This window comes from Puccinia triticina, chromosome 6A (assembly GCF_026914185.1).
Source record: "Puccinia triticina chromosome 6A, complete sequence".
Classification (NCBI taxonomy): Eukaryota; Fungi; Basidiomycota; class Pucciniomycetes; order Pucciniales; family Pucciniaceae; genus Puccinia; species Puccinia triticina.
In genome coordinates this window covers 3,063,713-3,078,892 of record NC_070563.1, presented here as the reverse complement: position 1 = coordinate 3,078,892, position 15,180 = coordinate 3,063,713, and the positions used below count along the sequence as shown (strand labels likewise).

The following is a 15,180-nucleotide window of genomic DNA, read 5'->3' as shown; positions in this document are numbered from 1 at the left end:
GCCATCACCAATGACTTTCTGAACCATTGGAAGACCTTCAATCCTACCTCATCTTTCCTCCTGCCGCACACATCAGGAGAAATCGAGGAGTGCTAAAGGACCAGTGTTTCCTACATACATACCCAAAGTTTGATTATGTGTGATTCCAAATCTTTGCACGCCTGAGAGAGGTATTTGGGAGCTAGCTTCAATGCACTGTCCCTCCCGTGGATTTTATCAATTGTAAATTAACATTCCTCAACTACCAATCTTGATGAATTCGTGCACAACTCCTCAGAGCAATCAAGCTATTGTGCGCTGTTGCTGTGGGTCAATGGGCCTGAGGCAGAGTAGCCGCCCCAGTTGCAGCACCCTCAGTGTTACATCTTAGATGTGCAAGCCGGATCCACAACGTGCAGTGGTCCTGGCAAGCCAGCCGCTTGCTTGCCAAGACCATGACTTGGACGAATGATCCACCAAACTGGCAACTCCGGACACATAATTGGCACCTCAAAGTAGGCTCTGCAGATAATATTCAGCATGATTACAACATTGCACAAGCTCGGAACATGAAAATGATGGGACTAAGAACGGTTAAAAATTCTTGCGATGGCCCCTCTTGCGCGGCTTTTGTCTGATGTTTTCAGGTGCCTTCCAATCTTTTACTCGGAGATCAAAGCGGGTTTTTGGATTTTGTCTCAGATTGTACGTGGTCTTCTCAAATCTTGGGAGCCTTGAAGCATACTCAACCTGCGGGATACTCATTCAGTTCGAAACCTCATACAGAACATCACTTGGAAGAAATTACTGACACCCAACACAAGCAACTCGCCTCCAGAACTTGAAACTTCTGCTGCCACGCCTCCAAACCTAACGCGATCTCCACGTTGAAGCGTCTGAAAGCACTCGTGCGCTTGGCCATGGGTTGCCGAAAGCTTTATGCGACCAAGCTTAGACTACATCATGCATCCTCAACACTCCAATTAACCACTCTAACACATATGATGGTCAGTTGTAACGGGAAGAGACTGACTAAGTTCATTTCTTGATCCACAACTTCAATCCACCCCACGCAACCGGCAAAACGGTTCATGTGTACCTTCGCAACATAGACTGAACCAAAGGCGTGAGTGTTCTTGAATTCCTGAGCAAGGGGAAAGTGCCCTCAATGAACCTGCCAAGCTCCACGCTCGACACAAATGACCGGGAGACTTGGACTGGGGTAAACGACAAGTTGACCAGAGAAAAAGACTTGGGTGCAGAAGTTGTATAGGATCGCGGGGACCGCTGAATGTGAAGATTTTAAAACTACTGTGTACTCTTGGTAGGGCGACATTTGAATTTCTCGAGAGATCTGATAGGACTTGATGCAAGTGATAATGTGAATTGCGTCTCCTACTTGGCGGATGTGGGTTGGATTGGTATTAGAAAGGTGAATGTTACCGGCCACCTCAATCATTTTTGGGAGGCGTGTAGATGGATGGCAGTGGGGCTAACTTCAGACGCAATCTCTGCAAAAGTCGAGCTTAAATGGAATCAGGATGGGTGCAGCAACACTTCCACCAAAAGAGAACATAGCCTCATGCCGGCTATTCATGCCAGTCGCGCCTTTGATCCCCCAACAAAGGGAGACCTGCCTCACAATAGGCACATTTCGGGGCCGGGGTCTACGTAATTCAGAACCATGTTTGCCTTAATTAAATGCAGTCACATCACTGCGGCAGTCTGGCATTCTCCACTCCCCTTTCAGTGAAGATGTTTTCCTCCTTCTCAAAGCCTTGCCCACACTTGTTTCCCATTATTTACCTTGATTTTTCTGGTCATAAATTGCTGTGCACACGCACTTTCCTTCTTCCCTTTCATCATTCAACACAAGGCTTGAACCAACGTCACGACTGGGTCTTGCGGGCACTTGCAGTCGGGCCCAAGAACCGCAGATCTGGTTGGACAAGTATGTCCACCTTAACGTACGGCCGTCCATCAGGGTGGACATCCATTGATCTCCCTTGATTTGTGGTGATCCTGTGGCTGGCTTTCTCTGTAACCCATGTTCTACTTAAACCTCAAAAAAAATCTGCGATGCAACTGTGTGTGACAAACCTTCCTATGGCCATTGGCTGTCATTCAACTCAAATTAGCTCATAACAGCTTGGTTATAGGCGGTCACTTTGTGGTTCACTTCCACTCGTACAAAGTTCAGCACACCCAACTTCCAAGCCGCTGATGAATCTTATTGTCATGAAAGACACAATGCCACAGGTTGAACTTGATGTTACCTGGCCGAAACTAAAAATCCAAAGTCCAGGGTGACCACCCAGATGCACAGTTTGTGAGAACCATATCTGATCCACCTGTGAGTGAAGATCCCCCTTGCTGGTAGGACACATCATACATGCTGCTGGGTGTGACTGTCTTGTATTCTGAAGGGCCACAATCAAGAGCAAACCCCATCTCCCACTTGCAAGTGTGCTCTTCACCAATTATTGATGCACAGAATCAGGTGAGTTGGGGCAGAGGGGCTCTTTGTGAAAGCCACGGGCTCAAATTGCCTGGTGTCTATGGTCATTTAGGAAAACGTGATTCACCCCAAAGAATCCATAGCTACACCGGTGACTGCCATAATCCGCTTGTGTCATATAAGTGCTCTAGAAGCTGTGCCAGCCGGTTTGCCCAATATGCTCAAAATGCCCCTGGCAAGCGGTGGGTCTATGATTGAGTGCACCAGATACCGCCCACAAGTATTGATGGGTGCTACTCATGTTGACTTGACGGATGGCAACTGTCCCTTGGAGCAGCCACCGAGGGCTATCCCAAGTAGGAAAAATGTGTGAGATTAATGATGTTGGTTGCCTCTGAGACAGAAAGCACTCTGTAGGTGGTTGTGATGATTGTGTGAACTGCGGGCAGATCTGCTTGCCCTTCTGCATGGCCGATGTCTACCAGAAAGGAGCATCCAAAGCATGGCTGATGGATGTCAACCAGAAAGACACATCCAAGGCGGGCATGGCACAAAGCTTCTCATGTAAAATGCAATTGACTTCTTCTCTGAAATGATGCTGCCATCTTGTGGCAGTTTACCTGAATCTAGGGACAGACAGATCCAGCATGACTCCACACTTTGGGGCAGAGGCTGCTAGATGATGGCGAGGCAGCAATGTGCATTGCACGAGTGTGAGATCATGGCTTCACTGGACCAAGCTCAGGGAGGGGTGCTTGAGAATGAATGCTTGGGATACTGATTCAACACTACAGAAATTGAAACAGGATCACATGCACTTGCTGGCACCGGTGGGCATGAAGAAACTTCACTCTCCTTGTAACATTAGCCAGTGGAGACATGGAATACCCCCTTGTTTCCCATCTGTAATGTGGACAGCAATACCAAGTGCCTGTGAGTGCCACAATGCTTCCCCATAACACTGTCAGAGTTAATGTGCTACATCCTCTGCCCAGTTTGTTTTCTTCTGGGCCAGTGTGCCCTGTGCCAGTGGAGAGAGCGGTGTCTGTCATTCAATTATCGAACCAGGATTAAATCACAGCAGGATTTAAGCTACAACGGCAAAAAATCAGACTCTCACTTCAGCAATGGGAATTGCATGCAAAATGCTCAACAAAACGCACAACACAGGCCGGGAAAGGAGATTTGAGGTTTCATTTGGGTGTGGGAATTCATTTGTTGGGATTCCATGTTGCCAAACAACTGCCAGTGTCCCTAGGTCTGATGTGTATGAAATCCTTCAACAATGTAGTAGACCTGATGACTGACACTTTCAATGTGGCCAAATGTGGGGGAGCAATTTTTTCAGCTACCATATTGCCATCTTAGGCCCTCAGAATACCACCAGACATAAGCCACACAAGTGGCACAGGGGTGTTCATGCCTAGTCCCAAACCCCACTTCTCAAGTGAGAATTGATATGGTAGAAATTATGGTGTTTCACCCAACAGGAAAACATCCATGGCATTTCCTGGTCCCCATGAAAACCCCCTCTGACATCCTTCAAAACTAAAGGTGAAGCATGGCACATCACCAGTCATTGGTGGTGGAATATTCACCTCCTAATATGATGAACTTTCACCATCATCATTTGCGGAGTAGAGACTGAGCAAATGGCAGTTGGTTGCGCTAAATGTGTGGCCAAACCCACGGATGGCTGGATTTACTTGCCACTGGGCACTTCAACCTCACCTGGCAGAAATCAATCCTGAATATTATCATAAGTCTGTCAGCAAGTTTGCGAAGTGATTTTGAGTTTTGGCAACTTCTGCAACCAGCCCTGCTGGTTCCAACAGCCAATAAGTACTAGAAGATTGTATATTGTACGAGTTGGTTGACATAAGGAATGTGATGAACAAGATGTGCATCCCAAAGCTCAAAACTCTCTGTCAATTCAAAATCTGCAGCTTTCTGAGCTGCACTGGTCTGCCAGGGTGATACAGCTATGTCAAACTTGAGCATACAATTAGGCAGTCAGGCAGTCACAATTGGCTTGCACCCAACACTACATCAACATTGACACATGCATGAGTTGTACATGCTGCTACGGCTGACATTGCCCAGTGTTGTAGATGAAAGTCACGGTTTGGCACTCTCTAGAGGGTGCCACACTTTCTTCCCTGGTGTGTGCCGGCCATCGGCACGGCGGCTGGGGGATAGCTGGGCCCGGAGCTGCTGCCCCTCGAACTTTCTTTTTGAGGGGCTGGGTACCCAACCGCTTAAGTCTTTGCAGGTAAAAAGTCCCCGGGGTGGGCTATCGGGGTCGCGGGTGCCTTTTTTTTGGATTAATATTATGATTTTTTTTTTGCATCACAAGGACACCTTCAAAAAATCCAATATTTTTTGGAGGGGGCAAGTAAGACCCCCTCTTTTGATCCATCGAAAAAAAAAACGGAAAAATCACCTCCTTCTTTCGGGGGAAGTCACTGTGCGCAAAGTAATTTTTGGCTTGCGCACACAGCGGGCTCGCCGTTGGGGGACGGTCGATTCTGTGCGCAAAGAGTTTTCCGCTGCTGCGCAAAGTAGGTCCGTTTTGTTTTCAAATACTTGTCAGTTCATTTTCAAAAACTTTTCACAAATATCTCAAAAAGGTGTTTATAATTGGGGCCCCAGTTTTTTGGGGAGACTGCAAGTCAACATTCAACATTTGAGTTGAATGCCGGCTTGCCTTGCAAGTGGCATGCGCAGGTCTACTTTGAATCCCGCTATTTTTGGTTTTGGTAGATCCTTGCAGTCCCCATATTTTTCTTACATACTTCTTGACAGGTGTCACATGTGGCCCAAGGCTTCTCACCAGAGCCATCATCCTCCAGAAGACAGTCAAGGAGTAGACTTCAGTAAAAAGCAAGTTTGGGTTTGGAAACAGAGCCGCAAATTCACCCCTCCTGCTGCTCTTCATGGTGCTGGACGGCTTCCCTCAGCCTGGATGGAGGGGCCGACGGAGCCCAGGATTGTTACACCAGCCACCAGGGCAGGAGAGATGTGGGATAATTGAGCCCAAAGTTAATCTTGAAACTGAAAACAAAGGTTTGTTTTTTAACTCAAAACCAACTTACTACCAGAAATATTAACATACTGATAGTAATTTTATCATTGATTGCAGAGATAAACTAACAGTTATTGTATTTGTTATCAGGAATAACAACAGATAACAATCATAAAAATAGGATGTGGTTATTGCTAACCTAACATCTTTCAGCTATACCAACAATACAATAACAGCCAAAAAGGTGTATTATTATTGACAGAAAATCAAGGATAACAGTATTCTTTGTGTAGCTCAGTGTAAAAAACTAACCATATACACTGCACTTAAAATACAGTTAGTGTATCAGCTCACCATTTCCATCAGGTCAAGCAACAATGGTGGTTGCTTTGTTCCTGCTCTGGTTCTACCACCACTAGGATACAATGGCCCCTTTGTTTCATACAGGGGGCTGTCCATGCGGCCAAGTGTGCCACTGGTGGGTAGCTCATTGGACTTAGGCTGATGTCACCTGTAGTCCAGTGAAGGTTTATTTTTCTGGTCTGGGAGACCCAACCCGGAGGGCTCTCTGTCTTGCAAACACAGGAAGGATTTCAATCCCAAAATAAAAAACAGAGTTTACAAATCAAAACAGATGTAAAAAGAAATATGAGTAGCCAGTTTTCTTCACTTATGGTGTTCAAAGTTGGTTTGCATAATTTTATGCATGCATAAATCATAAAATCATAAAAATATTTTGGCGAGGAAATTCTGTATTACATAATCAGACAGTCATATCCCCTGCAAAAAAGATTTTATGATTTTATGATTTATGCATGCATAAAGTTATGCAAACCAACTTTGAACACCATTATAACTGCATAAACTTACTGCTTAGAAAGTTTTGTACCAGAAGTCATCAAACAGATTTTGTCCAACAAGTTCTGCAATGTGCCAGGTCAAGATTGTAGAACTTGTTGGACAACATCAGTTCAATGACTGCTCAGACAAAACTGAACAAGCAGTTAGTTGATGCAGTGTTTGGACAAACACCTGAAAAGTTTTGAGGCAAAATCTTCAAAAATGATCAAAGGAATGTGTATTGAAGGTCAAATGAATCCTGAAGGATATTCCATTGCTCTGAAGATCCATTTTTGGATTTCCTGATAATTTGAGAGATTGAATATCCTATCTGAAAAAAAGATAACAATTGAGTGGGTACAGGTGTAGGATCTGCAGATATCTGTGGGGGTACAAATCCAAAATCCACAAGGCACAATGGTTGTAGACCCCTGTTTACATTTATTCATTTATTTTTATTTTTAAAAGATGAGTGCAGGGAGAAAAGTTTAGAGATGGCTGCCACTACCCAGTATCCAGGGAAGGTGCCTGCCGGCGGGCTCTGGGTGTTCAGTTTTGCTAGAAAAAGGGTGGGTACCTGGATACCCGCCTGTCTGACTGTTGCTCTAACAGTTTTGGGGGACCCAATCAATGGGTCTCAGGACCCAATCATTGGGTCTTAGCACCCAACCATTGAGTCTTGGCACCCAATCATTGCTAATTGGGTCTCGGAACTCAATTATGTGAGAATATGGACTTAGACCCGCAGCAACCTTTGAGGAAGCTTGCGTGGTTACAGCAAAACCTAGACCCAGACCCCCAGCAACCCTTGAGGAAGCTAGCGTTGTGGTGGTCACACCGGTAGAGGCCCACTACAGCATCAAAATCATCAAGTCAGAAAGATCAGCAATCTCACCAGCAAGACTCTTCAGCCTCAAGATTCATCCTCAAGATGATCCCTTCCCTCACTTTCTCACTTCCTCAAGATTCTCAATCCCTCCCAGATTCTTTCTTTTACTTTCTTGGTCCTAACACATGACTCATGTGGGTTTTGTTCTGTTCTGTTTTGTTTTGCTTCTTTTATTTTGTTTTGTTTTCTGTTTAGATTCTTTATCATTTGATTGTGTGTTCTATTTGTTCTTATTCTTCTTGGTGTTGCTTTATCTTTGATTGTTGTGGTGTTTTCTTCTCTTTCTTCTTTTTTCCTCTTTTCTTGTTTGATGTTTGTAGTTAGGGATGTGATGACATGTCACTCCCCAGAGTCCAAGTTCGAGTTCAAACTTGGAGGATGGGACGGCATGGGACCTGCTCTGATCCAAGAGAAAATTTCATCACCCTTTTTTGATCCGCTGACAGTATCCCCAGCACTATTCCTGATCCTTCATACCTGATCCCCTTATCATTATCATCCGATCCTCAACAAACCAACCACCTCTGACGGTATTCCATCCCCGTTGTCTCTCAAAAATCCACCCCCAACGCTATCACTTTCCAATCCTCATCTCATTTGCCAGACCACCCACAAGGGCAGCTCACACAGCACCCATCCCCTTGAAGCTCTGCCTACCGCCTGGCACGGTAGGAGTTCCACAGCGTGGCTAGAAGAAAACTCAGACCCAGCTGCACAAAGAGGTAAGCCCCCTCTGCAGTACAGAACCCTAACCCAATCTCTAGCTGAAAAGCCTTGCTTGATCACTTGCAGATACGGCAACCACATTGGGAAACACAGTGGGAAGATTAGAGTTAGGCTCAGCGTTGTGGAACTACTCAAAGGGGAGAATAGAGCTTGGAAGGGAAATGTATAGCAACACTAGTACTAATGTAAGCTATGCAAGGGTGCTGATGAGGCTGCCTTCCTGACTAATGCTGAGGGGATGAGAGTAACACTAAGAAAAAGAAGAAAAGGTGTGGCTGATTTCTACTTGATCTTAGGAACTAGTACTATGAGCTGACTACTGACTACTGAGGGTGAGAGGGTTGGAGCAGTGATGAGAGAGGGGAATGCTATGGCAAGGTTCAATAGCAATGGGTTCAGGAGCAACTGCACTGATATCAATGGGTGATGAGTAATTTCTGACTATAATTTCTGTATCTAGAATTCTCCATAAGGTACCAGTGAGGGGGGAAGGACAGTTCTTATATGAAGGAAGGATGAGCACAGACAATGAGGAGTTCTGGCTATGGGAATGAAGGTTGTACAAATGGGGAAGAGTGATGTGAACATAGTAACAGCTTGTAATGATGAGCACTACTGAAAAGGGGTAAGCACAGATCCAATGATGTAATGTGTACAATAGGCATAGTACACAATGAGCAATGTATGTAAAGGGTTTAGTATGTGAGAATATATATGTAAAAGTGATGTAATGTAATGATTCAAGTAAGTTACTGATGAAATGAGTATTTTAACTAATGAAGACTGTAGGGTTTCTGTAAGTCTTATATCCTCTATAACTATTGAACCATTGAAGATAAGGGGGTACTTTGTATGAGTGACTATAGGTGAAATGAGGTGTAAAATCTGAATATGCAATAATAATGAGGTATTTGTGAAGGAGTGTGGGGTAATAGGCAATGTAATGATGAATATATGTAAAGGAAAGCAATAAAATACTACTTATGGTTTGGAATGGAGCACCACAGCGTCCAAGTACGTAACCTGAGGAGAGTTGAATTTGGAGAAATAGCTAACCAAATTTAAACTTGTAGAACCCTTGCAGACCACATTGGTAACCAGAACCAACAGTCCTTACTTGACAGGATTGCAGCAACCACTGCACACAGTGAGTAGACCCTCCTCTTCAAGGAATGGTAGAAACAGAGCACTAGACTGACTTAGAGCAAACTATGTTTGAAAAGCAGAAACCAAGGGTGAAAGCGCTGTGCTTCAAAAAGCGCAGCGCAGCGTGAAGCACAGCGGTTTTGGTGGCCGCTGCGCTGCGCTGAAAGTAGCGGCCCCGCCCGCTGCGCTACCACTTTTTGGGTCTGGCAAGAAGCAGGGACCCGCTACTTTCAGCGGTAGCGCAGCGGAACCATTGCTGCGCTACCGCTTTTTGACCTGGCCGCGTAGCGCTCCCCCGCTGCCAGCCAAAAAAGCGCAGCGCAGCGCAAAGCGCAGCTGTTTTGGTGGCCGCTGCGCGGCGCTGAAAGGAGCGGCCCCGTCCGCTGCGCTACCGCTTTTTGGGTTGGGGAAAAAGCGGGCCCCCACTATTTTGAGCGGTAGCGCAGCGGGACTGGCGCTGCGCTACCGCTTTTTGGGCTGACCGCGCAGCGGTTCCCCGCTGCGCTGCGCTAAAAGACCGCTTTTTTGTAGCGCAGCGCAGCGTTTCAGCCTTGCAGAAACCAACAAAGCTCACTTGTATAGACAGGATAAGACCAAGCTTATCATATAGCTGCCTCCTGTATTGGTGAGCTCAAAAGACCAAACCATAATGATAAACGCAGCTGGGACTAAAAGCTAATAAAGGCGCTCTCATCAGAACTCTTTCATTGGTCTCAAACAACCATCACCGCTGTGGTGAGCAGGAGGTTGTCCCTGGGTAGAATTGTCAGGATCACCACCGCTCCAAGATGATTCCTGGGAAAAGTTGGATGATCTGGGGAAACTCCTCTCCGCTCTGCATGTAAGTAAGGGGAACAATGATTGTAGAGAAAGTAAAATAATGTATAAATAACCGCAAAAAACGTAAAAAAGCCGTAATAAACACTGTATAATCCGCCATGAAGTACAAAAAAGATAAAACTCCGCAAGTCAAAATAACTACGCCGCAAGTAAGTAAAATCTCTGTACCAGAGTAACCAGAATGAACAAAAAAACCGTAAAACATGATAATAAGATCCTGGGGGGGGGGGGGGGGGGGGGAACTCCCTCCCCCCTCCATACAAAAGGAAAAAAAAAACATGAGAAAGAAAAACCATTCTCCTCCGCCCGCCATCTGCCAAGCCACGCTCCCACAACCATACACGGCATCTGTCCATGCTGCTCTCATGCGGATCATCTGTCAACTTTGCCGCAGGTCATCACCTACCGTTGGACTCCTCTTGTCTTAGCTTCCTTGGCTCTGTCTAGCCTTCAATGCCGGGATCCCACACGCCGCTGTGGTGGTCAAATGGGTACAGGGCCTCAAGATCATCAAAATCCTGAATTTGTCAAGATCAGAAATCTCAACAGCAAGACTCTTCAGCCTCAAGATTCTTATCAAGCCCCTCATTCTAAATATCCTTCAAGATCACTTCCCCTTTCTTTTTAATGTTTCTTGGTCCTAACACATGAGTCATGTGGGTTTCTTTCATCTTTTTTGTTTTATTTCTTCTCTTCTGTTGGTTGTTGTTGTGTCGTGTTTTCTTTTCTCTCCTTGTGGTGTTGTTTTGTAGTTAGGGATGTGATGAAATGTCCTGTGACATGTCACTCCCCAGAGTCCAAGTTCAAGTTCAAACTTGGAGGATGGGACGGCATGGGACTTGCTCTGATCCACAAGATATTCCATCAGTACACTTATACATATCACAGGATACAAACATACATCTCCCTGTCAGGCTACACTCATTACATATTTGCCAAATACACTCCTTTATATACATAGTATGGAATCATTTAAACTGTTTCTGCAGCCTCAGACTTTGTGTATACACTAATTACCCCTGTATGACAGCTCATGCAGTCTACTGTCACCTTATGCATGCATTAGAATGTTCTGTTGTATATTCTGACATCATGTATGAACACCTGGCATGTTTAAAATGTTCTTTTGTATATTCTGACACCATTCATGCGCCCCTGAGGGGTTAAGACATCATTTGTATCTACTCTCACCAGCTAAAATCCCTCACCCTGTTGTCTAGATTAGCTGAAACCCTAACCCACAAGCCCTCTCTGGGGCTCCCCTTTTGTCTATAAAAGGAGCTCTCTCCACCCCCAGTGGCCTGCTCCCCAGTTACTCACCCAGAACTCACAAGTCACCCAACACTCATCCACACTCAAATCCTAAAACCCTTATAATAAAGGAATTCACACCAGGGAAGCTTTGGGGGCACTCCCCAGGGAGTGCCACAGCTGAATTTGGGGTTAGTTTTTGTCTGAACTGGGGCAGAATTCCTTACAATGTGATGGTTAATTGTTCAATTACTGGGCAAGAACTACAGACCAATCTAATTTTGAGTGATATGTAACCATTGGACGTGAACTATCATTCAACTCTGTTGAATTCATCTTGAAGTCAAGTACTTTCATGTCAATCCTAACTTAAATTCTACATTTCAAAATCAGGTAACTCTTGCTTATCCAATTTTTTTTACATTGGGGTGAACTGCCTTCATAAAATATATATCACACTTGAAACGCAACTGCCTAGATTTGGATAAAGAAAATATCAGAAGTGAAAAACGTTTTAATATTTGCACAAGAGCAGCAGAACTGTATTTTGGCTGGTTACACAAGGATGACACAGTTCATAAATTGATCAGCTGCAAATGCCCCTCTGTTCTAAAGAATGTGTGATTGGTGTGTGATTTGTCACCCTTTTGTACGCCCGTACAATAGGGTGAAAAATCATATTCCAACAGGGCAGTTACACTAATTTTTTCTTAAATTTTACCCTCATTTACTTGGCAAAAGTCCCCCTCTGGTATGAAAATTGCCTGATTTGTCACCCTATTGTACGCGCTTACAATAGGGTGACAAATCACAAACTTTTCAGACCAGAGGGGAGTTTTTGCCCAGTAAATCAGGGTGACATGGTTTGGAAACAATTCAGCTGGACAAGTCCCTCTGGTCTGAAAAGTGTGTGATTTGTCACCCTAGTACAATAGATTGACAAATCACACACAAGTCACATACTTTCCAGACCAGAGGGAAATTTCCAGCTGAGTTTTTTCCAAACTGTGTAACCCTCATTTAATTGGCAAAAATTTACCTTTGGTCTGAAAAGTGTGTGATTTGTCACCCTATTATACGCGCGTACAATAGGGTGACAAATCAGAAACTTTCCATACCAGAGGGGTATTCCTGCCGAGTAAATCCAAGTTTATTAAAGACAGCAAAACATAGAATTCAGGATCAAGGGTTCCCCCTATACTTGGGCACATAAACAAAAAAAAAGACCACTAACAATTTTACAAGATTCACAAACCCTAATTAGCTCTAAATACAAATTAACACTTTTTTTTTTTGTGAATTGTCCCTTCCTGCCTAGCAGGTTTAAAAGACAAAACACGGATGACCCCCAGCGCGCGCAGTTAAGGCATTATGCAAAGGGGGGCCAACAAGTTTAGCCCCTCAAACTGCGCAAGTGCAACAGCGGAGGGGGCAAGGACAAACTGCACGCTGGAAGTACAGCGGCAGAGGAAGCCTGGGGGATATTATAACCCAAGAGCAGCCCCCCTTTTATGTATACACCATTGACCGCTGCAAGCCTTGATCTTGACTCCGCTTGCATGTATTCTTGACAACAACGCCACCGCCACGCTGCCGATGGATTTTTGACCCGCGAGGCGTTAGCTACTGCTTGGATCTTCTGGCCTTCCTGGTCGACACATCGGTTGTGCGCTACTGGAAATTGAAATCAACTCGCCTCAACAACAGACTCGCTACCTGATCTACTCCCTGGCCGAAGTCGGGCCGAGTTGCTGGCGCTACGTGAGCGCAGGAGAATCCAGTTCTCTACCAACACTGGGTCGCTACGCTAACCATAGCGGTTAGCGTAGCGTAGCGCAGCGCGAATGCGCTATTTTTTAGCGTAGCGTTAGCGCAATTGCACGCATATGCGCTAACGCTACGCGCACGCGGTGCGCAGCTATTTTAGCTGATAGCGGAGCGTTAGCGCAGATGCGCGCAATTGCGCTAACGCTACGCATGCAGGGCGCAAAAGAGCGCGCGCTACGCTGCGCTACAGCGCCTTTAGCGGGAAAGAAGGGCTTTTTTCCGCTAAAAGCGCTGTAGCGCAGCGTAGCGACTGTGGCGGCGCGCTAACGCTAACAAAGAATTGGCGCGCTGTTAGCGCCGCTGAAAATTAGCGCAGCGTAGCGGCGCTAACAGCGCGCTAACGCTATGCAAAATAGATGGGCGCTTTTTGCCGCTACGCTAACGCATAGCGCTGAAATAGCGTAGCGACCCAGTGTTGTCTCTACCGACCCTGAAGAGTATTGTCTTAGCTTTATAAACAAATGCAGCGGCGCAGAGGATCGCTCAGAATCAACTGTACTCATAGAACTATGGTGCGTACTGCTCACTCTATGTGGAACCCATAGTTCCAATCACGTAATTAGATTTATTTTTTTATGTTTATTTAGCTAGGTGCTTTTCTTCAGTCATTCAAGTTTTTTTTTCTTTGGGTTTCTCCATTTCCCCTCTTTCTTGACTTTCTCATTGCTGGCGTTAGGCAATCAGGGTCGAAAGATATGCAGCCACCAACCACGAAGTCGACCGATACCACATTGTGCCCCGTTTCTGGCGGATCTTCGTTGGGTCCATCGTATCAGCCCCCAAAGCCATTACAAGACCGGTTTGTTTCATCTCGTCCTAATCAACGCCACGAGATGATGGTCCCTATCCCCATAAAGTCCTCATACTCGCCAGCTGGATCTGAGCCGATCCCAAACGGTCACTCAACGTCTGCACAACCTGCCCAACTTGAGGTCACAGAAGAGGGGTCAAAGGTCAATCTGAAACGCAGGACTCTGACGATGACGCCAAAAATCAAAGTTTGGAAGATGCCCACACTTGTTCAGGAAGCTTTTTGATACACAATTGTGCTATGAGTCAGCTCAATCAATCCTCATCATCCAAAAATTCATCTGACAGCAACTAAGACTCTGAAGATGACAAAGATGCTGCTGAGCTTTATGAGAACAAACACGTTAATACGCGCCCGAAAGATCAAAAGGACCTGATAGAAGATACCCAATGGCTTTTCAGATAAACTTAGTGATGATTGAGAAAGCAGAGACAGACAAGTCTGACTCCTCTGCACATCCTTGAAATGTTTCTCCCGCTCAGTTTTTGTTACCTATGCATACTCTCCCATCCCCAAAGGGTGTAGCCCCCACTACGGGATCGCAACGGCAGGACAAGGTGGCGGACCCAAAGCCGTCAGGCAGTGATCTGGGCAATGCAACATTAGCGAGCCAGCCAACAAGTGTGAAACGGCGGGACTCGGGCCTGACAAAAGAAGACACGGAGGATGGCCTGGATGAATCTCAGCCCAGTCAAGACCAAGGCTGGGAGAAACACCCAGTAGCTAAGAAGAAACGCGTCTGCGCAGAGCTCAATGCCTTCAGTGGAGAACATGCCCCATCTGCTCATCCAACTGGTCTTTCTGGGCAGGAGTTGGCTGTTGGCAGTTTGTCTGGAGCGAGGTTGCAAGAGGTCCGCCGTGCCCGTAAAGAGGTAAACTATGCATTTCCTAGCCTAAACAAGTACGTCTTGTCCATACAGTTCCCGTGGTTCTTTTTATTTGCATATAACTGATGATCAGTTGGATGGTATTGAAGCTGGCAAAGAACATGGGGCCCAAGAGCTGCATCAACATCTGGTTGGACTCGCAGGTGGGGTTCATGTCAAACACACAGGCCCATACCATCCTTGACCTGCGCCTTGGACACACTGTCAGACCAATTCCCCCTGTTTCTTCTTCTAGGACAAAACTTGTAGGTGTACCCACCAAACTCAAGTTCTCAGTTGCAAAATTCAAACATCATTGTTCAAAAATATTTAGGGATCACAATTATCCCCAGCTTCTCGTACTCACCATGTCCCCTGTTGCCATCCTCTCATTGAGGTTTTATCTGCCTCTCACTTGTTTTTGACACAATCTGATCATCTCTTAACTTGTTCATGAACAAAGCAATGCATGGATTGAATCCAGTTTGCCAAAATTCAAACTTGATTTTTGTTGAAATGTGA

At 45.6% G+C, this 15,180-nt stretch overlaps 1 protein-coding gene across 1 annotated transcript; it reads left to right on the top strand.

The window, feature by feature from the left end:
* Positions 1 to 14,286: 14,286 nt before the first annotated feature.
* On the top strand, positions 14,287 to 14,863 carry PtA15_6A380 (uncharacterized protein; the record flags this gene model as incomplete). The annotated part of the gene is made up of 2 exons (XM_053170079.1): positions 14,287 to 14,664; positions 14,753 to 14,863. The coding sequence occupies 2 exons, from the start codon at positions 14,287 to 14,289 to the stop codon at positions 14,861 to 14,863; spliced, it is 489 nt and encodes a 162-aa protein (XP_053021306.1).
* Positions 14,864 to 15,180: the final 317 nt, after the last annotated feature.